The 22,910-nt window shown below is 46.7% G+C and overlaps 1 protein-coding gene across 3 annotated transcripts in view; it reads left to right on the top strand.

Moving 5' to 3' along the window:
- STXBP6 (syntaxin binding protein 6) overlaps positions 1–17,432 on the top strand; it is a 109,019-nt gene extending 91,587 nt beyond the window's left edge. For all 3 annotated transcript variants that reach the window (XM_075331165.1, XM_075331167.1, XM_075331166.1), the window contains exons 4-6: positions 11,949–12,114; positions 14,223–14,380; positions 16,631–17,432. In XM_075331165.1, the coding sequence (XP_075187280.1) occupies positions 11,949–12,114; positions 14,223–14,380; positions 16,631–16,654 (348 nt within the window). In that variant the 3' untranslated portion in view covers positions 16,655–17,432. The remainder of the gene's footprint in view (positions 1–11,948; positions 12,115–14,222; positions 14,381–16,630) is intronic.
- Positions 17,433–22,910: the final 5,478 nt, after the last annotated feature.

Raw genomic sequence — 22,910 nt, 5'->3', positions numbered from 1 at the left:
GATAGTGCAAGTTATAGGGAAGATATAGCAAGGTTATAGGTAATGCAATTCATAATAAGGCGTAGTGTAATGTGTATGGTATAATAGTGCTGCTAATGCAGTCTACTTTGGATAAGATAAGGTGTAGTATGATATTTAAGGTAGAATGTAAAGTAAGGTTTGTGTGATAGAAATGTATGATGTATAATGTTAGGTGAAAGGTTTGAGTCTGCCCAGTAACAGACTGCAGGGGCAGACAGGGTTAGGGGTACTTTGCACGTTGCAACATCGCTACTGCGATATCGTCGTGGTCAAATCAAAAGTGACGCACATCCGGCGCCAGTAAAGACATTGCAACGTGTAAAGCCTAGATGCGCCGATAAACGATCACAAAAGTGTCGTAAATCGGTGATCTGTGTAGTGTCGGACATTTCCATAACGTCGCACCAATAGGAGATACGATGTTGTTCCTCGTTCCTGCGGCAGCACACATCGCTGTGTGTGACACTGCAGGAGCGAGGAACATCTCCTTACCTGCCTCCACCGGCTATGCGGAAGGAAGAAGGTGGGCAGAATGTTACGTCCCGCTCATCTCCGCCCCTCTGCTTCTATTGGCCGCCTGCCGTGTGACGTCGCTGTGACGCCGCACGACCCACCCCCTTAGGAAGGTCGCCGGCCAGAACGACGTCGCAGGGCAGGTGAGTGCATGTGAAGCTGTTCGCTACGGCAGCTATCACAAGATATCGCATGTGCGACGGGGGCGGGTACTATCGCGCTCGGCATCGCTAGCCGATGCTAGCGATGTCGCAGCGTGCAAAGTACCCCTTAATGTTTGGACTAGCCGACCCTTGAAGGGGTCAAGTAAAGAAAAAGGTGACAATTCCCGCTTGACAGTATAGTAGTTGAGAAGTGACCATTTGTGATGTAACATCAGACGAATAGGCTGCTGCTGTCCAAGTCATATGCATGGAGTGACTTGTGGCAGGAGCAGAGAGAGCCCAGAGAGAAGATAGCATGAACTCTCAAAGTAGGTTGAGAACACCGACCCTCGGCTGGAGCGGCCCCAAGTGATTTGAATCCGGAGTGCAGTCAGAGCCAATCCCTTTCAACCATAAGGGAATTGGGTGAAGTTTACTGTTGTGTGAGCATTGTTCCCAACCTGAGCGGAGTTTCCGTACACAACTATGAGTTTGAAAAGAACCTGCTAGCAATATTTAGCACTGTGAAGTAAAGACATAGCCATAATGGCACTGTGATGCTGATTCAATGGATACCTGCAGTGAAGAAATCCGATCTATGATTGCTGAATAGTCTTCCGCTAAACATTTTCATGATGACGTCATCCGTGCATTGCTTGTGGATCGGGGCGAGACTTGGGGGTCGGGTTTTCTTCATGTTCTCTGCCCCTCCGCCTGCCTTCTCTGTTTCTTCTACAAGTCCGCTGATTACGGTATTCAGTGGCCTGCCTCCTTTTTTAAATTTTGTGACGCTGCCACCATAATTGCTGTGGGCAGCGCATGCGTTGTGTGACTTTACAGGCTGTCTGTAGGCCTTTAGTAAAGTGGCGCCAGATACAGTGCATGCGCAAACCAAGATTTCAGCTCAATCACCTCTTAATTAAGCCGGAAGTCTCAAGCTTTACATGCGCCGCATCTGGCACCATTTTTTTGAAGGCAGTCTGTAAAATCACACTGCCCACCAAGTTGCGGCACATGCACAGATTGAGATTTCTTCACTTCAGGTATCCATTTAATCAGCATCACAGCACCATTATGGCCATATATTTACTTTATAGCGCTAAACCCTTCTAAATTCTGTTTAGGGCCTTACTCGGGATAACTGAACCCATATAGAGACTACTTGACATGGAGCTGTTTTAGGGTAGAGGAGTGTCAATACTGTACTGGTGTGTTGGACTGGATAGTGTTGGGGCTATCCAGACCAGGAATAATGGCGGTGACTCTGGACCTTTGACGTGTCTCTGATACGATGTGCTGAACTGTAAGAATTGTGCCCGCTATCTCCTCTGTAATGTTGGACTTGAATAGATGCTGAGACTGTCTAGTAAAGAACTGTTTCGTTCAATTTTGTTATTTCTACATTCGTCTCACTGACTCCACTGCTTTGGTTTTCAAGCTGCCCTTTCATCAAGTCTATTGGGAAAAGACTAAAATGTCGATGCCTTTGTTGCGATTTCAGAAAACCTACCTAACGCAGGCACATTCTGCTAATACTGGTGTTACCATAAAGTGATATGCCAGAATGTAATTACAACCTAGCATACGCCATATTCCACAAAGTAACGCACAGTGAATCCAGAATGTGGCATACAGCAATGGCTTCCATGTACCTGGCACAGCCACTGACTTCATTTTAGACGTATAAAACATAGGCCGATATCCTACTTGTGATGTCTTGGCCATGCCCTCATAGGCTTATATCCTACTTGTGATATCTTGGCCATGCCCTCATAGGCTTATATCCTACTTGTGATGTCTTGGCTATGCCCTCATAGGCTTATATCCTACTTGTGATATCTTGGCCATGCCCTCATAGGCTTATATCCTACTTGTGATGTCTTGGCTATGCCCTCATAGGCTTATATCCTACTTGTGATGTCTTGGCCATGCCCTCATAGGCTTATATCCTACCGTACTTGTGATATCTTGGCCATGCCCTCATAGGCTTATATCCTACTTGTGATATCTTGACCATGCCCTCATAGGCTTATATCCTACTTGTAATGTCTTGGCTATGCCCTCATAGGCTTATATCCTACTTGTGATATCTTGGCCATGCCCTCATAGGCTTATATCCTACTTGTGATGTCTTGGCCATGCCCTCATAGGCTTATATCCTACTTGTGATGTCTTGGCCATGCCCTCATAGCCTTATATCCTACTTGTAGTGTCTTGGCCATGCCCTCATAGGCTTATATCCTACTTGTGATGTCTTGGCCATGCCCTCATAGGCTTATATCCTACTTGTAGTGTCTTGGCCTTGCCCTCATAGGCTAATATCCTACATGTGATGTCTTGGCCGTGCCCTCATAGGCTTATATCCTACTTGTGATGTCTTGGCCATGCCCTCATAGGCACGTTTTTTTTTATGTTCTGTTACTTTTTTTTTTTTTTGTAATTAAACAAAGTGGTAGCTCAGGTAAACACCTTCAGGGCTCTGTTCACACGTGGAGGCTTTGTGGGAGCCTACCTTGCGAATCTAGCCAAAGGAACTGGCAAGCACTACTTTTGTCTGGTAAAACGACAGACACTGAGCCTGGAGCTCAATAAACCCTAATATAGCCAGAAACCTCCTTTGGGTACCCCTCTTGTCCGCCATGTGACTGATCCAGAACGCTAGACTTAGAAATTCTAATGTTAACAGAGCCTAAACGTATGTCCAGCCGGCCTGTGCTGAGGACGGGGTGACACGGATCTTCGCAAATGGGACATTCATTTCTATGGACAGATGGTGTTCATCACTTCTGGTGTAACACTTCCTGGCCCGTGTGGACTTTAACAGTCACACCTATTTACTGGAAAGGGTACACAGATGTGCAGAGGAAAGCGGAGCCAAAAGCTCTGTGATCTTTATATAAATCCTAAAAGTGAACTTTTTTCTAACAACTCTGGATTTCAGAAAGAAGGACACGTGGTAACCCAAAGTTACTTCGGAGACTTTAGATGATCCTACTGTAAATATACTATAGATTACAGTCTTATGTAATGTAGAGATACAGGTGGGCTCAGCCTGCGGACTCATCATTATTCACTGCACACTGTTATTCAGCTGAACGCTCTCCGATGTGACTACCTCGTGGTTCTGCATCATGCTGATCAATATCAATAATTTCCCACAGGACTGGATTAATTATTCTTGTATATCATATGTATCCACTGAATCTAACACTCCTTTTAATACCAAACACATAAGCAAAATTGGACACCGGAAATGTCCTTGGTTGAGTAACACTGGTGCTCACGGTTGCATAGCCCCACTGGAGGCACACAAAGCACATGTGGCCTAGGCCTCAAATGTGTCCTGTGTCTATTCTACCCTAGAAGGGTGCTTAGGGTGAAATACTTATTCAGTACTTTCCCTCACCGTTTTTCTTCTTGCCACTATATTAGTTAGGCCTTGGTGCCTGTAACCACTGCTCAGATGCATATACTAAGCAGTGGCCACCATCAGGATCCTTCCACCATAGGGGCCCCTTGTAAAAAAAAAAATGTATACTGGATGGTAGGGCTGGATTATTAATTTACGGTAATTTGCAATTTCATTTACCCATAATATTGATTTTGGTCAATCAAATTAACCCTTATGCCCCTTTCACATTGCGCTTTTACTTACGTTCAGTGGTCCCGTCGGGGCATCTGTCCGAACGTAGTTGACTACGTTCGGGTGTCCGCCTGCAGTAAACGTATATGTCCAGAAATGGTGCTAGACAGAGTACACACTGATGGAGTCTGCTCCATTATAGTCAATGGCTCTGTCAGCGCATGCGTCCGAAACACGTCTTGCGGGGTTGGGGAGGGTCGGTTCGGACGAATGCCCCGACGGGATCACTGAACGTAAGTAAAAACGCAATGTGAAAGTAGCCTAAAAAGAATGTCCTGAATGATCAAAAGCCTGGCCAGAAGGTAAAATATTCACGGCCTCCTGTCCAGCCGCCAGTACGCCAAGGTACCACTGACCTTGACTCTGCACCGGAGTCCCGTGAATCCATCCGCTCATCTCTAGTCCCAACTGATGTTTACTGCTGGACAAGAGAAAGCTCGGCAGACCTGTGGGGCTACAACAGCGTTGGACTTATCAGGTGAGTATTGCTGTTCTTTCTATATTACAGCTTTTCTTGTTTTTGGTATTCTTATGCATTGAGTTACACTTGAAACTAAGCCTGCAGTCCTGTAGGAGGTAAAGCAACAATAAATAAATATATTTATATATATATATATATATATAATATATTTTTTTTAAAATCTTTTCATACATAGTGCTAAAATAACAAATTTGATTGTAGTATGCAAATGAGGTTGCTCCGTGTACCGTTGGCATGGCTAAATACCTTGGTGCACACTTATTTATATTCTGGCCACTACTTCTATGTTGGTTGAGAGCACTGCTTTTCCCAGAGCCTGCACTTTCTCAAGATAAACCTCCGTTATGTGATCACTGTCCCTATGTAAGAATTACCACTAATCACTCGTTCCTCGCTTCTTCCATTGCTCATCTCCTCTGTTACCACTTCAGTGCAGGATAGAGAACACAAGTCGCTCTTTCCTTCCTTCTGACATTGCTTGTCTTCACTTCTATTGCTTCAGTGCAGTAGAGAGGACACAAATCGCTCTCTCCTCGCTTCTGACATTGTTTGCCTTCTCTGCAATTAGTTCAATGCAATAGCGAGAAAACAATCACTCTCTCCTCACTTCTTACATTGCTCATCTCCTCTGCTACCACTTCAATGTGGGAGAGAGCACACAAATCTCTCTCTCCTCGCTTCTTACATTGCTCATCTCCTCTGCTACCACTTTAGTGTGGGAGAGCACACAAATCTCTCTCTCCTCGCTTCTTACATTGCTCTTCTCTGCTACCACTTTAGTGTGGGAGAGCACACAAATCTCTCTCTCCTCGCTTCTTACATTGCTCTTCTCTGCTACCACTTGTGTGGGAGAGAGCACACTAATCACTCCATCCATGCTGAAGACATTGCTTGGGTATACCTATGTAGCAATGTCATCTGCAAGAGAGAGCAAAGGAGGTGAGCAATGTCAGAAGCGAGAAGAGCGTGGTTTGGGTGCTCTCTCACCCAAACAATTGTATAACAACAGGTTTTATCATCACACAGTAATTGTTCTGGGCAAGCCAGTACTGTCAACATAGGAATGGCATTAATAAGGGCGGCACGGTGGCTCAGTGGTTAGCACTGCAGTCTTGCAGCGCTGGGGTCCTGGGTTCAAATCCCACCAAGGACAATATCTGCAATAAGTTTGTATGTTCTCCCCATGTTTGTGTGGGTTTCCTCCGGGTACCCCGGTTTCCTTCCACAATCCAAAGACATACAGATAGGGACTAGTGTACATGGTGTTCGTGTACACGATCCCAAACACGAGCTTCTTGTCACAGTTCAGTCCAGGGCCTGTAAAAAAAAATGAGCACATTGGTAAAAAAAAATTATACTTCCAGGTCCAACGACGCGTCCTGCAGACTGTCTCCTGGCCGCTTCTGCTTCCGCGTCCGATCATTGCTGTGCCCTCCTGGTAACCAGCACTGACTTACAGGACCTGCCATGATGACGTCATAGCCATGAGACCAGTCTTGCGTGAATGTTGTACAGACATTGGGTTAAACTGGTCAGATGGCTATGACGTCATGGCAGATCCTGTTAACTTCCGGGAGTATGCACTGCACTGCTAGTCATTCGGCCGTGTTCGCAATGTCCTTAGGGTTCACCCAAGCCAATGGTTCATGGACTCGATTGAACTTTGACTGTCACTGTGCAAGTCTCACATCGCATCACCCGGTACAGCCGCACAGTCTGCCGACAGGAGCAGTCGGCTGCTTGTATTTCCATGCAGCTGAAGCACTCGTGTCCAGAGAATGAGAGTCCATGCTGGGTGATGCTGATGCAAGACTGCACGAGTCATACATAAGTGGGACTCCGGCCTCCGTGTCAGCCTGCTTCTCACTTTGTACAGACGTTGTCTGTACAGAGTGATGAAGCAGCGCTGACAATGCTCTCCCTGCTTCTCACTCTGTATAGATGCTTGCCTGTGCAGAGTGATGAAGCAGAGTTGACATTGCTCTCTCTGCTTTTCCCTCTGTATAGTATAGTATAGTTTCCCTCTGTATAGTTCCCTCTGTATATGCTGTCTGTACAGTATGATGAAGCAGAGCTGACAATGCTCCTCCTGTGGACTTAGTCAGAATAAGGATTTTTTTTTTATAATAAGGATGGAGTCTCTAATTTTTTTTGTTTTTATTTCTAATAAAAGAATTATTTTTTTTTATATACTGTTAACTAGAAATTCATGGGGCCATGTTTAATTTGGCATGACACCATGAATTTCAGGCTTAGTACCAGCTGAGAATACAAAGCTGGTATTAACCCCTTTATTACTCAGTGAGCCACCAGGGCTGCTGGACAAGCCAGGTACAGTGCCTGGAAATGGCGCTAAGAAAAAATGCGCCATTTCCAGGGGCAGCTGTAGTTTTTAGCATGGGGGCCCAAAACGCTTGGGCCTTACCATGCTGAGAATCCCAGCCCCAGATGCCTGGTTTTACCTGACTGACGATCAAAATACAGTGGGAGCCCACACTTTTTTTTTATTATTATTATTTTTTAAATACCGTAATTGAAAAAAAAAATGAATAAGCTTCCCTGTATTTTGATTGCAAGCTAAGGTAAAGCCAGGCAGATGGGGGTGGCAGCCCGTAGCCGTCCACTTTATCTGTGCTGAGAATCAAAAATTCCGTGGAGAGCTGCATCATTTTTTTACTTATTTATTTTTACCCTACTATATTTGTATAGATGCTAGAATGTATGGGCTGGTTTCAGGTTACTCCAACAACCAATCACAGACGCCCAATCTGTGACAGCGTCTGTGATTGTCTGTTATTTTAACAGTAAACAACAACACAGAGAAAAAAATATTTTATTAGAAATAAAACAGAAGACATTTAGGACTTCATCTTTATTACCCAAAATAAACCCCTCTGACGTAGTACAAAGGCGGGCGAACATCTTCAGCTCTGCTACATCTGTGGAGGAGACAAATACATGTCTGCTCACACAGACTCCGCTGAGAGCAGTCAGAGACTTCACCTGAGTGCATAGCTGAGCCCGGTCAGCTGTGCCACAGTGTAGCGTGCACTGACACAACAGGACCTTCCATGACGTCATAGCCATGTGACCAGTCTGTAACCAACGAGGTAATACAATAGTCACACCTGACTGGTCACATGGCTATGATGTCGCGGAAGGTCCTTATATCAGTGCTGGTTACCGGGAGGGCACAGCAATGATCGGACCCGAAAGCAAAAGCAGACGGGAGACAGTCTGCAGGACGCGTTGCGTGACCTGTAAGTACAGTCCCTGACAGAAGTTCTGTCGCGTATCCATGTTATGTAAATAAAAGCTTATAATCTGACTTTAAATTCATCCATTGGTTTCATAAATTACTCTTTTGAAAGCTGAAACCCTCTCAAATTTGGTTTAGGTTATGAAAATAAAGTTGCTGCAAAGCTGAAATATTGATCATTTAATGAACACAGAAAGGTCAGATTTTGGCAACACAAAAGTTTTGTCGCCTTGTCATATAATGCACCCAATCCTAGTTTACATCCTCACCTGTGCTGACTAAATGATCGGTTACTTAGTGGGTGTGTATAAAAAGAAACCCAGCACCCCACACCTTCAGTTGAACTGCAACTTGACCTCTGACAACATGGCAAAAATCCACCCTGCGACCAAAGCCTTGATTATCAAGAGGCTGAAGAACCGATCCACTGCAGAGGTGGCTGGCACCTTTAATGTCTCAGCGTCAAGTACAAAGAATTAAAAAAAAGATTTGAAGAGACTGGAGATGTTTTTGACAAGCCCAGGTCCGGCAGATCCCACAAGACAACTGCTCAGGAGGAACGTTTGTTGGTTAGAAAATCCAAAGCCAGCCCCTCTTCCACAGCAGCAGCAGAGCTCCAACAGGCCTGGTCACCTCCAAGTTCCTGTGTCAACTAGAACCGTTTGTAGGATTCTGTCTCGAAATGGCCTCCATGGTCAAATCAGTGCTCAGAGGCCAGCACTAAACAAAAGGCAATTAAAAAAACGTGTGGCATTTGTCAAGTCCCACAGCCTGCTAAACAAATGGACACTGGAAAAGTGGCAGAAGGTGGATTTCTCTGATGAATATTCAGTTGAATTACACCACAGTCGCCGCAAATACTGCAGGAGACCTTCTGGAGCCCGTATAGATCCAGAAAACCGTTAAGTTTGGTGGTGGAAAGCTCATGGTCTGGGGTTACATTCAGTATAGGGGTATGCGAAACATTTGCATGGTGGAAGGCAATATCAATAGCCTAAAATATCAAGACGTATTAGCTACCTCTTACATTCTCAATCATAAAAGGGGTCAAATTCTGCAGCAGGATGGAGCGCCATCTCATACATCCATCTCTACAACAAAGTTCCTCCTAGCAAAGAAGATCAAGGTGCTCAAGGACTGGCCAGCCCAGTCACCAGACATGAACATCATTGAGCATGATTGGGGTAGGATGAAAGACGAAGCTTGGAAGACAAAACCAAAGAATCTAGATGAACTCTGGGAGGCATGTAAGACTGCATTCTTTGCTATTCCTGATGATTTCATCAATAAAATGTATGAATCATTGTTGAACCGCATGGATGCAGTCCTTCAAGCTCATGAAGTCACACAAAATATTAAATATGGCTCTAATAGCACCACAACTTCATTCACCAATGCTATGCAACATATCTTTGTATTAGAAGTTGTTTGTTTGAATTTCACATTACTTTCTGTGGGCGACAAAACTTTTGTCTTGCCAAAATCTGACCTTTCTGTGTTCATTAAATGATCAATATTTCAGCTTTGCAGCAACTTTATTTTCATAACATAAACCAAATTTGGGAGGGTTTCAGCTTTCAAAAGAGTAATTTATAAAACTAATGGATGAATTTAAAGTCAGGTTATAAGCTTTTATTTACATAACATGGATAAGTGACAGAACTTCTGTCAGGGACTGTATAATGACAATGTTTATTATTAACTGCATTTTATTTTTGTTACAGCCCCCTGTCCCATTCCATAACTGTAAAGTCCAAGTTCGGTGTTCGGGCGCAAGTTTGCGTTATCTTAGAACCCGAACTAGAGCTTTACAAAACGTTCGGGCGAGTCTCCCGAACGTGAACATAGTTCGCCCATCCCTTATAGGGACCTTAGATTGTGAGTCCCAATGGGGACAGTGTTGCTGATGTATGTAAAGCGCTCTGGAATTAATGGCGCTATATAAATGAATAAATATTATTATTATTACTATTATTATAATCTGAATATTGGTGCACTGAGGCTTTTAACCATGTAATGAGTGCACTAATCACCCTCATTTGCATATTTCATTAGTTGTTTTAGTGGCAACAGAGGAACATATTTAAAACTCCATCTCCTACAAGGCTGTGTGATTAGTTAGAAGGGTATCGGGTGACAGACTCCCTTTTAAATTAAAAAATTGTCCTAAAGTTGAAAAAAATTTAGATTGTGTTTTTTTGCAGAATTGCCTAGTTCTACCACATAGACAAAACAATCACTGATCTCGTGGAGAGCAACCAGAGAAACCCTGCCGGCAGCCAGCAAAGGTGCTCAACACAGTGAAATCCTAGGTGCATTGCCCCCTGGGAAGTATGCAAATCAAAAGGGTCAGTGGAGCCTCTGTTAGGAGTCTCGGTACAGAAAAATAGACATATAAAGAGCCACTCCTTGGCTAGGTCCTTCCCAGAGGGATATATGGCTATCTTTCCATGTCGAGACTCCTAACAGAGGCTCCACGGACCCTTTTGATTTGCATACTTCCCAGGGGGCAATGCACCTAGGATTTCACTGTGTTGAGCGCCTTCACTGGCTGCCGGCAGTGTGTTCTCAGGCTGGTCTCCCTGAGATCAGTGATTCTTTTGTCTTGTTGGTCTACTAGGCATTGCTCCCACCTGGCCAGAATCCTACTCCACACTGATGAGGGGCAAAACCCCGAAACAGCTGTCTGTGGATGGATACCTGGCCTTGGTATTTCCCTTGTCATATCTTTAAACTCGTCAAGAGTTGGATATTGACTGAAAGGGCCACTTAATATGGTGGTCTCCTAAAAAGAGCCACTCCTTGGCTAGGTCCTTCCCGGAGAGATATCTGGCTATTTTTCCGTGTTGAGACTCCTAACAGAGGCTCCACAGACCTTTTAGTTCTACCACGTGGTATACGATTTTTTTTCAGTGTCCCTCTATGTAGGAAGCACTTCCTGCAGATGCGTAACTGCAAGACGTAGGGGGATGGAACACACTTTTGGCCTCCCCCAGTGAATGGTGGTTTATGGGAATGTAAAGCATACTGAAGACTACTTGCATAGACTGAATGCTGTTGGCCTTAGTCCATCAGGAAAAAGCCTGCATGTCTCCATATGAAATCAAATGCACACAGGCAACAGTAGGTCCATATAGGAGTAATCAGCTACCCTATTACCACTCTATAGGGTATTAGTCTTAAGGCCACGTCTCACTAAGCAACATCGCTGCTGAGTCACGTTTTTTGTGATGTAACAGCGATGTTGCTAGCGATGTTGCTGTGTGTGACATCCAGCAACAACCTGGCCCCTGCTGTGAGATCGCCGGTCGTTGCTGAATGTCCTGGACCATTTTTTGGTCGTTGCTCTCTCGCTGTCAAACACAGCGATGTGTGCTTCACAGCGGGAGAACAACGATCTGAATGTGCAGGGAGTAGGGAGCCGGCTTCTGCGGATGCTGGTAACCAAGGTACACATCAGGTTACCTGATATTTACCTTGGTTACCAGCGTCCACAGCTTCTAGAAGCCGGCTCCCTGCTCTCTGCACACGTAGCCAAGGTACACATCGAGTAACTATAAGCAAAGCGCTTTGCTTAGTAACCCGATGTGTACCATGGTTACCAAACACAGCGTCGTTACACAGGTCGCTGGTGGCAGATCTCTGATCGCTGTGGAAATCTGCCTGTTTGACAGCTCACCAGCGACCATGTAGCGACGCTCCAGCGATCCCTGCCAGGTCAGATCGCTGGTGGGATCGCTGGAGCGTCGCTTAATGTGACGGTACCTTTAGTGTGGCTAAGGCAATGAGGCATTATACAGTGTTGCTGCAGAGAAGGCTATGACATGGCTGTGCAATTGTTTGCACTCACATATATACTAATTGTTTAATCTCTTCTCTTGTATATAGGAGTCTCCAGAATTTGATCTTCAGTTTGACAACGCCTCTGATCAGTGGGTGGCGAGTTCTGGTTCAGAAAAGTTTACTTTCTTCCAAATCTTGCATCATACATGTCAGAGATATCTCTCCGATAGAAAGCCTGAGTTCATCAACTGTCAGTCCAGACTCTTCTCAGGTGACTATGGAGACTCTTCTTTTGCTGGTTTCTTAACTGGATAAGTATGTACATATTACGTGAAAGAAAAATTGTTAATGGCGGCCAACTATCTACTGTGTGAGCGTGCATGTACATGGGGAGTCGGGAGAGATGGACATTCATTTTTGCTGTCTGTGTGGGATATTAGTTGGGCATAATTCTCCTTTCCGGTGGCTAAAATGTGAGCAATGTTACAGATTAAAGGGAACCTGCCAGGTCCCATATGGGTTCTCACCTACAATCATGAGCATGTGTGGCCTAGAAAATCCTTCCTCCCCATCCCTGTGTTGTAATATTGTGTAATCTGAATTTATAAAAATATATTTTAGAACTTACCGTACGTGTTCCCTATGTAAATGATCAAAGGGTCTAGTGCCCTGGGCGACGCTTCACCCCGTGGGCGTTTGCATGCTTTCCGTGGTATCATGCCCCTGTGGGCATGATACCATGGATTTACATGAGCGACGTCACCGTCAGCTCCTGGAAATCCCGCGCTTGTGCACTTGTCATTCGTACAGCCCTGTTATCCAGGTGTTTACTTGCCGGCTTTAGACGCGCTCTGCGCATGGTCAGAAGCACAGGAGTCTTCTGATCATGCGCAGTGCCCTTGTGAAACTGACAAGCAAACACCCGGATAAAAAGGCTACACGAATGACAAGCGCACACGCACGGGAGCTGACGGTGACATCGCTCATGTAAATCCATGGTATCACGCCCACAAGGGCGTGATACTGTGGAAAGCATGCAAACGCCCACGGGGTGATGCGACTAGACCCTCTGCTTATTTACATAGGGAACATGTAAGTTATAAAACATTTGTTTTTTTTTATAAATTAATTTTACACAATATTACAACACGGGTAGGAAGGGGTTTCTAGGCCACACATCACCCTGTTTGTAGGTTATAATGCATATAATGGGACCTGACAGTACAAAGAACATTAATTGATAGAAAAATAGATGACACACAACCAATTATGGATTGGGTACTTTTTCTGCAACATAGAAATTACTGATAGGTAACATTAAGTTTTTTTAATTTTATTTTTTACTTTTTGCTACCCAAGTCATATTACGTCCCCTTTTCCAACACCTAGAAAGTGTGTATAAAACTAGCCATAGCGAAACTGTAGATTGCGAGATGGATATTACAAGCAAGAGCACAAGGTGGCCACACACATCAGATACTGTAGCTGTTGGCCAAACAATTGTTCAACCTAGATCTGTCCAAACACGTCCACCTATTTGCACATTCAGCTCGGCTGTGCATGTGTCATAAAATGAGCGTAATGCCCACCCTACACATTAGATGGCTGCCAGTCAAACAATGCTTCAGCCAATTGTTCTGTGGACAGCCATCTCAGGCAACGTTCCCCTGTCCAGGAGTACTCAGTTGAGCATTCTTGTGCTCTTTATGAGAAAACTGTCTCCTAAAACGTCGGCCATGGGCTTATGTCGGGACAACAATGCAATCCACAGTCGAAAATAGGACACGAGTGATCTACCGCTTACCCATCCATCAGTCATCTGTCATCTCTATACACATTAGACAAACAGTTAAACCTGTAGCTTTAAGCTGCTGCCAAATGGCTCTGCCTGCCCGCCGGCCCCAGACTCCTCTGGCCCGCGGGCCCCAGACTCCTCTGGCCCACGGGCCCCAGACTCCTCTGGCCCGCGGGCCCCAGACGCCTCTGGCCCGCGGGCCCCAGACGCCTCTGGCCCGCGGGCCCCAGATGCCTGTGGCCCAGATGAGGCTGTCCATTTTGGGTCCAGAGATCTGCAGCCAGTCTGTGCTTGGACTTTGATACACTGATCTATGAATATTGCCTAAAAACACAAGTCCATTCATCAGGAGCCTTATAGCCCAAGGCAGTCATTTTTTTATGGTTGACGTGCTTCACATGACAGATTTAGATATACCATAAATGTTGCTGGGAATCCGATATTAGAGGGGTTCTGAATGGTCACACGTCTGCCAATCCACAATGTAACTATCCTGGAAAAATATCCTGTAATTGTTGTTGCTTTTTATCTCTTTTATAAAGTTTTACATTTTATTTCTTGACTAAACATTTTATTCCCTGTAGGCAACAGTATACTTCACTCGGCTGCTGACAGTGTGACCAGTGCTGTACAGAAAGCCAGCCAAGCCCTCAATGAGCGCGGAGAGCGCCTCGGCCGTGCCGAAGAATCGACAGCGGAAATGATGAACAGCGCACAACAATTTGCAGACACCGCTCACAAGGTGAACATAATTCTGACTCTGCTGAAGTAAAGCACCCGCTCCTATTACAGTATTTTATGAACTAAACATCAAAGTCAGAACAAGGCCGAGCACAAAGCAAAAACTGAGGCTGCAGTCGTATATAATGTACAGGCCAGTCGGCTGCTTTAAGCAAGTGAAGTCTTACGTTAGAGACCTGATGAGGTGGAAGGAGTCTACCAGACTAGACTTAGAAACACTTCCAAGTTCTTCTGACAGTACAGGGTCAATGTCCAGAGTCATCGTTAGGACTCCATGAGCTGAGGGTCACTGATCTAAAGGCAAATGTTCAAGTAGATTTCATGTAGACCCAGGCAAGCAAAGCTAAAACGTAGATACAAAACCTGGTGTAAGATAAGAAAGCTAAGAGATGGTGAAGTTGTTACCCTGATATGGCAGGGTCAGAATTTGCTCTGCTTGGAAGCAATTGTCTGGAAGTGAAGAGGTGTCACTCAGGTCTTATCTGACAATGATCTGCAGTCATTTCATCTGCTTTGGGGAGAGTTTCCATGATCACACCTCTGTTTTTACCAGTATCTGTGTAAGATACTAAAAGCAGAGTGGACACTTTGTGTCACGTCTCCAGGGCCTGCTCCGGTGATGTCTGCCCCGGTCACCAGGCGCCACTCTACTGTCATGTCTCCACCAGGGCCTGCTCCGGTGACGTCTGCCCCTGGTCACAAGGCGCTGCTTTGCTCACACTGCAGGCTGTGCTGGTGATGGGGAAGAAGTCAAATAGACGGAGAAGGAAAAACCGGGCACAGCTTCCAGCCGGCATTTACTGCAAAGTATCACCTGTCTCAATAGACGGTAACAATGTTCGCTAGTGTGGAACTACCACAAGGGGTGCACCTCACAGGAAAACTGGGAAGCGGTACATCAAAAAAATAGAACTGAAGGCACTCACCAATTGAAGGCAGATATCTTGTGTTTATTATTTACATAGAGCAGGCATAAAAGGATGGAGGGGAGAGGGACTGAACACCCACGGACGACAGCTGTTTCGCACCGGCAACCGGTGCTTTAATAAGTCCCTCTTGGAACTTGTTAAAGCGCCGGTTGCCAGTGCGAAACAGCTGTCGTCCGTGGGTGGTCGGTCCCTCTCCCCTCCGTCCTTTTATGCCTGCTCTATGTAAATAATAAACACAAGATTTCTGCCTTCAATTGATGAGTGCCCTCCGTTCTATTTTTTTGATGATGGGGAAGAAGTCGGTTCCAGTGGCTCTGGTGGGCGGAGTCGCCGCACACTCACCAGGCTTGGTCCGGCTAGAACTTGCAGTACTGCTGACTGACTGTAGGGGTGTGTGCCGTCCAGCTAGTATCAGCTCCTACTTCAGCCTATGGGAAGGAACAACACCCTTTTTATTTTCTTCAGTGTCCCTGGTTCCTTGCCAGAGATAATCTTGTGTTGCTTTGAGCCACATCCTTCCTGGTACTGTGCACCTTGCTTTTTGTCTCATATGAACTCTGCTTTGTTTATTGACATTTCTCCTGCTTGCTGTTTTGTACCTCGCCTGACATCTCGGTTTGACCTTGGCCTTTTTTCCGGACATTCCTCCTGCTTGTTGTTTCGTACCTCGCCTGATATCTCTGTTTGACCTCGGCCTGTTGACTATCCCCATCTCTGGACTGCAACCTACCATAGGCAGTGAACCCCTGGACCCTGCAGTAATTCCAGATCCCTGTATAGGGGTTAAAGGGTTTCGAGGTACCTCGGGGTCCTGCTTACTGGGTGGCTTGCCGTTACACATTGATACAGACTGTGGTATGCCTTCGGCTCTGTTCACATGTCCAGTTTTCACCATGTATTAAAAAACTACATCTGGCCAAAAATGGATGCATACTTAAGTTTTCGTTTTCCATCCATTTATTGTCTATTTCTAGTGGATCTGATTTCAGTAGAAGTGTCCACTGAGCACCTCGTGTTCTGGGCATGTACGGCACTTAAAAAAAACGGATGAATAACAGATGATATATCGGACGACCAACCTTCTATTTTACCCGTGAATTGAGAATGAAAGATCAGTCCAGGGGGAGAAAGAAGCAGATTTGTCTGATTGGATATATTACAAAGTTTCTTATTTTCATGTCTACTATTAATTTAGTAAATAAAGTGACGCTAGCACTTTTTTATATGCTGTATGTTATTTTTTACGACATGTTCTAATATAAATGCTTTGTGCAACGCGAGTTTTCATTGTGGTTATTACAACTTTTCCCTTTTCTCCGCAGCTTGCCATGAAACACAAATGCTGACACTCTTGACAGGATAACCGTGTCATTACCTATACCCCTGCCGAACTCTATATGCCAAAACCTCAGCACAAGGTTATTAGTAAAAAATATCTTTCTTTTGAATGGGACACCTACTGACTTCCTCTCGCCACTCATATCGTGCTTCTCCGGCACAAGTGGTACAAATGCAACACAAAGTTATAAACTCTGGGAATAACATGCAGGGTACAGCAGCTTCCAGCACCCACTACCATGCTACACGGACATAATCGGGAACGGCATTACCTATACAGAAGACTCGCTGCATTTTAAGGCAGAACTTGGGAAACATGGACAACTGATTGAAGATCCGCAGTTTACCATGATTGCCAGCTACCCAAATACCTGCAATGGTGTGAATGTGCATTATGCCGCTCCGCAGGGGCCGGTTACGGGGAGGCTATTGCTGGCACAAGTGACTTCATATGAAAGACTTCTCTTGGTCAGAACCCTGAGTGTCTAGTGGCAATATTTTAAGCAGCTTTGCGCAGACAACCACTTACCGATTGTTTGCACCGCCTTTGTGTGTGTCACTGGACATCCGTGGTTCCTTTCCATATTTTTAAGGCAAATTTTACCAGTTTGTGTGTTTTTGTTTTTTTTTTCTTTTTTTCTTTATTGCCGTCCAGCTCAAGTGTTTCATGCCAGTGTTCCTATAGACCTGGCATACTTACAACATTTCCATGTATTTAATTTCAAAGCCATGTTGCATAACAATATTCCAAGCAATAAAAAAGTTTACTGATATCTTATGAAAATATTACTGCCTCAATCTCGTTTATACGTCCAGAAATTTAAGGAATTTATGTCTAGAAAATAGGTAAGAAATGACTTTTTCATTGAATATGAGGTCTATAGTGGAATGAAAAACACAATTCTGTGTGTAAATTGTGTTCTTAGACTCTGAAAGCTTAGAAATATAGTTTATAATTGGAATGAAAAGTGGCTCAAGACACCGTATCCAGAGAGTTATGGTGAATGACTGCTCCTCTTCATCGTGTCCAGGTATAAGGGTAGTCAGCACCCAAATTGTATTTTCTAAATTTCTATCCTTACATCCTAACCACTTTGGTAATTAGCTTTATTATACTTTACCATACACTTCTCCGTATCATGCTAATCCCTAAATATGTGTTTTATACTGCATTTTTTTCCAGCACCCATGACAGCACCACGAGAGAGAGGGGATCCGCCCTTCAAGGACAGGAAACCTCCAGGATAAAAAGGGGCGGTACCTCTCCCCGCATCAGTTGGTTTCCTGTCCTTGAACAGGGACCCTCCAGAGATCCAGGATGGTCCTGTTGGGCCGAAGATTCAAAACCGGCGCCAAGCTGGCCGGCTCTGGCAGCGGCATGGGTCCTGCTGCGGTCGGCTGAGGTGCCGTGGAGCTGCCGCAGCGGACCCACGGGGGTCGAGCCTGCGTGCGGCACACCATCCTCCGGTGACGCCAGGACGGATTCCAGGCACGAGGACGTGGTGTGGAGCCTGCGGGGACCAGGTAAGGGTTGGTCGGCCGCAAGTGCTCTCCCGCCGCAACAAACCCACAGGGGTTCTGTCTGCGCGTGGGCTCCCTCCCTCCCCCCCCCCCCCTCTCCTTACCACCGACGCCAGGGGCAGTGAAGGAGGTGGCTGCTTTTGCGCTTCCCTGCGGTGGCGTCCTCGTGGCTGCTGCTGCGCTTCCCTGCGGTGCCGTCCTCGTGGCTGCTGCTGCGCTTCCCTGCGGTGGCGTCCTTGTGGCTGCAGGCCCACGGGGGATGTACCTGTTTCTTTGGCCTCACCTGGGAGTGGCGGAGCCTACCAGCAGCAAGTCTGAGGACTCGCCACAGCAGCCCACGGGGGCTATGCCTGTGAATGTCAGTGTCTCCCACGCTCCAATGCTACAGGAGCAGTGACGCTGTCTTACCGGCCTAGAGGTAAGTGGTGGTGTTCCACAGTGTGCTTCGGGGCCTCACAAGTATCTGCCCGGCCACTCCGGGTCATTCGGCAGGAGAAACAACGGGGGACGCCATCTTGAGGATGGCCGCTGCCGCATGGTGTGTGTGTGTGCGCGCAGGCGCGGGATCTTCTCTGGGTTCTTGCATGACGCTCAGCTGACGTCACCTCCCGGAAGAGACACCGGCTGTGTGCTGAGACTCGGCTGCAGTGAGATGAACTGAAGGCTTCACCCCCTCCGGTGGAATACGGCTGTCCCCGTGCTGCTGGAAACAGCTTCCAGGGTTGCATGTGGCCTGCGGGCCTGGTGTTGGAGACCCTTGGTGTGGGTCGGCCTCCGCATTGGCGACATGGCTCCTATAACGTTATGGGTTTGACTCCGTACTTGCAGACTGCTATGTACACGGTAACAGCTCCGTGTTGACAGCTGGGGGACAGAGGGAGCTGGTTGCTGGCAGTTGCTGCACTCATATGGCTCTTGTCGGTCGCGCTAAAATGACTGATAACCCTTTAGATGTGAGCATTCATGTCATTCAAAAAAAAAAAGGGGGGGGCTCACTGAGGCAACCTCCAGTTCTGCTCCTACCAGACAGCGCAGGCTGGCACGCAGTTGGGGCAGTGTGATTGCAGGCCTCAACGCGGACGGGTATACTAGCTCATGTGATACTCTGGGAGGATCGACACCTGGTCCAATTAGTGGAGTCTAAAATCCAGCAGGACCGACGCCCAGAGCCTGCAGGGGAGATTGATCAGATGCCATCATTCCTCCTTCTACCCCAGTTCCGCCTCTGCATCAGAGTGGTAAGTGACCTTCATGAAAGTTCACTTTGTTCAGAGCCACTCTTGCCTGTTTTTGGGGCGGACTCAATGGATACACTTCAATAACTGGACCACGCTCCCTTTAATCAGGAGATGTCTGTTACCTGGTCTCAGAAGTGGTGCCAGAAGGGTATTAAGCATAACCTCTCAGGTGAGGACTTGGATTAGGGCTGTCAAGCCCGATGTTGGCTTGACAGTTTTGCAGCATCATGGCCTTCGGAAATTCAGGCCTGCCTTCCCTGCTTATGGAGACTGTCATCCGAGGGTGAGTGGAATTCTTCAGCTTCCCCATCAATGTCTGACAGTATCTCGGGTTGTTCAGACTTCTCGATGGAGAACAATGTGACACTAGTGACTGTGGTCGGGCCCGCTATGGGCATCCCTGAAGTGGCACCCAAGAGATGTCTCGATTTCGTATGTTGTGGCCTAGAAGAGGGAACCCGTGATGCCTCCCGGTTGTTGATAATGTATAGTCCCTCATTGCTATATAAGGGCCACAGGCGGATAGGCAAAGTTCAACCCAGCCTGCCCTTTGAGGAAGCAGCTTGTTCCTTCTGTCGCAGGGCCCCTTAAGCTGACTGTCGCTGCTCTCAGGATTTCAAATAGTCATCGGCCGCTCTAGGCTGCTTGTGCCTGCCCTTGTTAGCTCACAGCGGCTCTACAGTTTGAGACTGGACAAGTAACGGCTGAAGGGATTGGGGGGGCAATTCCCTATTCTGTGAAAATGAGGGAGGTAAGGGCTTACAGCGTTCTAGGATGGAAATAACGCCACTTCCTCAAATACCTGGGAATTTTCAGCTGGGGCTTGCAACAGCTAATGTAGCTGCTTCCACAATGGAGTCCCTGGCAGTATGAGTTGACCACATCAAGGTTAGGCTATGCCAGAGAGCCCCTAGACGGATCATGTCCCCACTCCTCTTCTCACAAGGAGCGGCAGCGTTCCTTTTAGACTCATCTGCGGCCTCACCCAGACTGGTAACCAGTTCTCTCGTTGTAAACCTGTTTCGGAATAGTGTCCGGGAGGTCCAGTGTGAAACATTTCTTCCAGGCGATCACATACCAGTAGTGAATCTGACGGATGCATACTATCATGTCCAGTTCGACGTAGTTTAGTGTTCCTCAGAGTAGCCTGTTTATGGAAGGAAACATTCGACGTTTCCGGTATGCAACCCTTCCAAGGGATGACGATGGGCTGGGAGTCTTCGCAAGATTTTCAGACGTTACAGTGCAGAGAAGTGCTTATCATCCCTTACCTCGGCAACTTCTTGTTTGATGGCAGGCCTGCCTGTCATCGTGCCGCCTTTCTGCGGGAGGGTGTTCTTCCTGCTCACACGGGAAAGGCTCCTACACTAGGAGAATCAGGATTGTGTCCGAGGACAGTCCTAATTTTCTTTTTTAGGGCTTACTTCGATTCAGAAGTTCGGGTATTTCGTCTTCCGGTCCTAATAGATCCGGCACCAGAGGCACCAAGGTTGTCCCTCAAAGGTGCTATGTCCCTACAGGGTTCCCTTACATCCGCCATTGCGACAGTTCGGTGGGACCGGGCGCACACTGTAGTAACCTTCAGTGGGACATATTGGGGACTCAAGCAATTGTTGAGGATCATTGACCAAGTGCTTGCACTCCGGCACATTCAAATCCCTACATTGCTGGTTGAACCGGTGAAGTAATGAAACACGCTTCATATGACCTGAGATCCTAAGGTGCTTGCTTTTGCCGCACGTCTTCAAAGAGGAGCCCGCCTTCGGGGTCACCTGTTCTGCGGTGTGTGGTCTGGAAGCGAATCCCATGGTTTGTTTTTCTTTTCTTTTCTTAAAAATTGCCAGGATATGGCTGGTTGTAGACTGAGCGGTGGGCTGGTCCCTACCCTCCCTGTCTGGTCGTCAGTTCCTGTATGGAGAAGAGTAATCAGTTTGGACTGTTTTCGGCAGCAGCCGGTTGAGACGGGGGATGGGTCCTCCGTCAGTCCATCGTCACTTCGCTATACGTTGCCTGTGTTCTGATAATAGACCTCTTTGTGACCTGAAATAAGGTTCACTGGTTCTGTTCTCTAAGTCCTCGGGATTGGCCTCATGTGGTGGACGCCCTGCTGTTCGAATGTAGATGTGACCTTGTTGTACCTCTCCACTCATAGCCTGTTTCCAGCCGTGTTGAAGAAAATCCTGGAGAACAGGGCTGTGATGATCCTGATAGCGCCATTTTTTGCCAGATTACCATGATTCTATTCCCTGGTAACTTTTCGTTATCCAGGCCGCGGGTCCTACTGGTCCTCCTCACTCAGGTTCCAGATCTTCACCCCCTGTCAGGCATATTGCATATTGCAAAAGACCGTGTGGTCTTTTTTGAAAGGTCACCTTACGACTCAGGGTTTTCTCTTGTTCTTGTCCCTACTCTCCTTCGGAGTAGTAAGCCGGTTGAAAAAAAAAAAAAAAAAAGGGGGGGGCCTGGACAATATTCTTGTCTTCCAAGGGTGAGCCCTGATGGACCGACGACTGTTGCGGTAATCTTATTAGAGTTTTTCCGGAAGAGGTTGACACTGGATCTGTCATTGCGTTCACCAAGAGTTCTAATATGGGCCCTTGCTACCTGGTACCATTGTGTCCAGTCTGGAGTCCGCTGGCCTCCCAGTTCATTCGGGTATGGTCTAGCCCTCTGCGCAATGTATCTTGCCCCCTTGGGGCCTTATTCTCGTTCTATCTGCCTTGACAAAGCCCCATTGATCCCTTGGAGTCCATGTTATTAACTACTCTGCCTCTGAAACAGACTTCCTGACACCGTCACATCGGCTTGTAGGGTTAGTGACTTCCAGGCCCTATCTTAGTTCCACCATTACTCAGCTTTCAAGGATAAGGTGTCCTGAAACCTGCCCCTCCTTGCCTCCTGATAGTACGTCATGTTTTCTTAATTCAAAAGGGAATTGTTCTTCCATCCTTTGTGATAGTCGGCAAGATCAGGAAGGGGAGGGGGGGGCCATTTGCTGGACATTAGCGGTTCCTTATGGAATATCTGTCTGCAGCAGAGTCAGGTCCGGTTTGTTTTCTTTCAGGGTGATAGCTAGACGCTCAAGGCTTCTAAATCCACTTGGTGGGTGGATCTGCGAAGCCACTTCTTCGTCTGCTCGGCTTGTGGTAGGTATGTGCCTGTAGGTCTGAAAGTTCCCTGCACAAGGGCAATGACATCTCCTGGGCTGCAAGATCGTATGTCACCATTGAGCAGCTTGTCAGGGGCCACGTGATCTTCCCCTTTCACTCGCTATAGGCACTATAAGTTGGCCTTATCCTTGCTGGCTTCACCTGGGGAGCTCGGTTCTGTGATTTTTTTCCCCCCCTTGGCTTATTCCTCTATCTATGTAATTCTCTCGTGGTGCTGTCATGGGTGCTGGAAAAATACGTAATTACTTACCGGTAATGTGTTTTTTCTGAACCCATGACAGCACCCTTACATTCCCTCCCTGCATGTGGATAATTGGCTGTTTTTTAGCTGCACT

This window comes from Anomaloglossus baeobatrachus, chromosome 12, assembly GCF_048569485.1.
Source record: "Anomaloglossus baeobatrachus isolate aAnoBae1 chromosome 12, aAnoBae1.hap1, whole genome shotgun sequence".
NCBI lineage: Eukaryota > Metazoa > Chordata > Amphibia > Anura > Aromobatidae > Anomaloglossus > Anomaloglossus baeobatrachus.
This window is presented reverse-complemented; position numbering and strand designations above follow the sequence as displayed.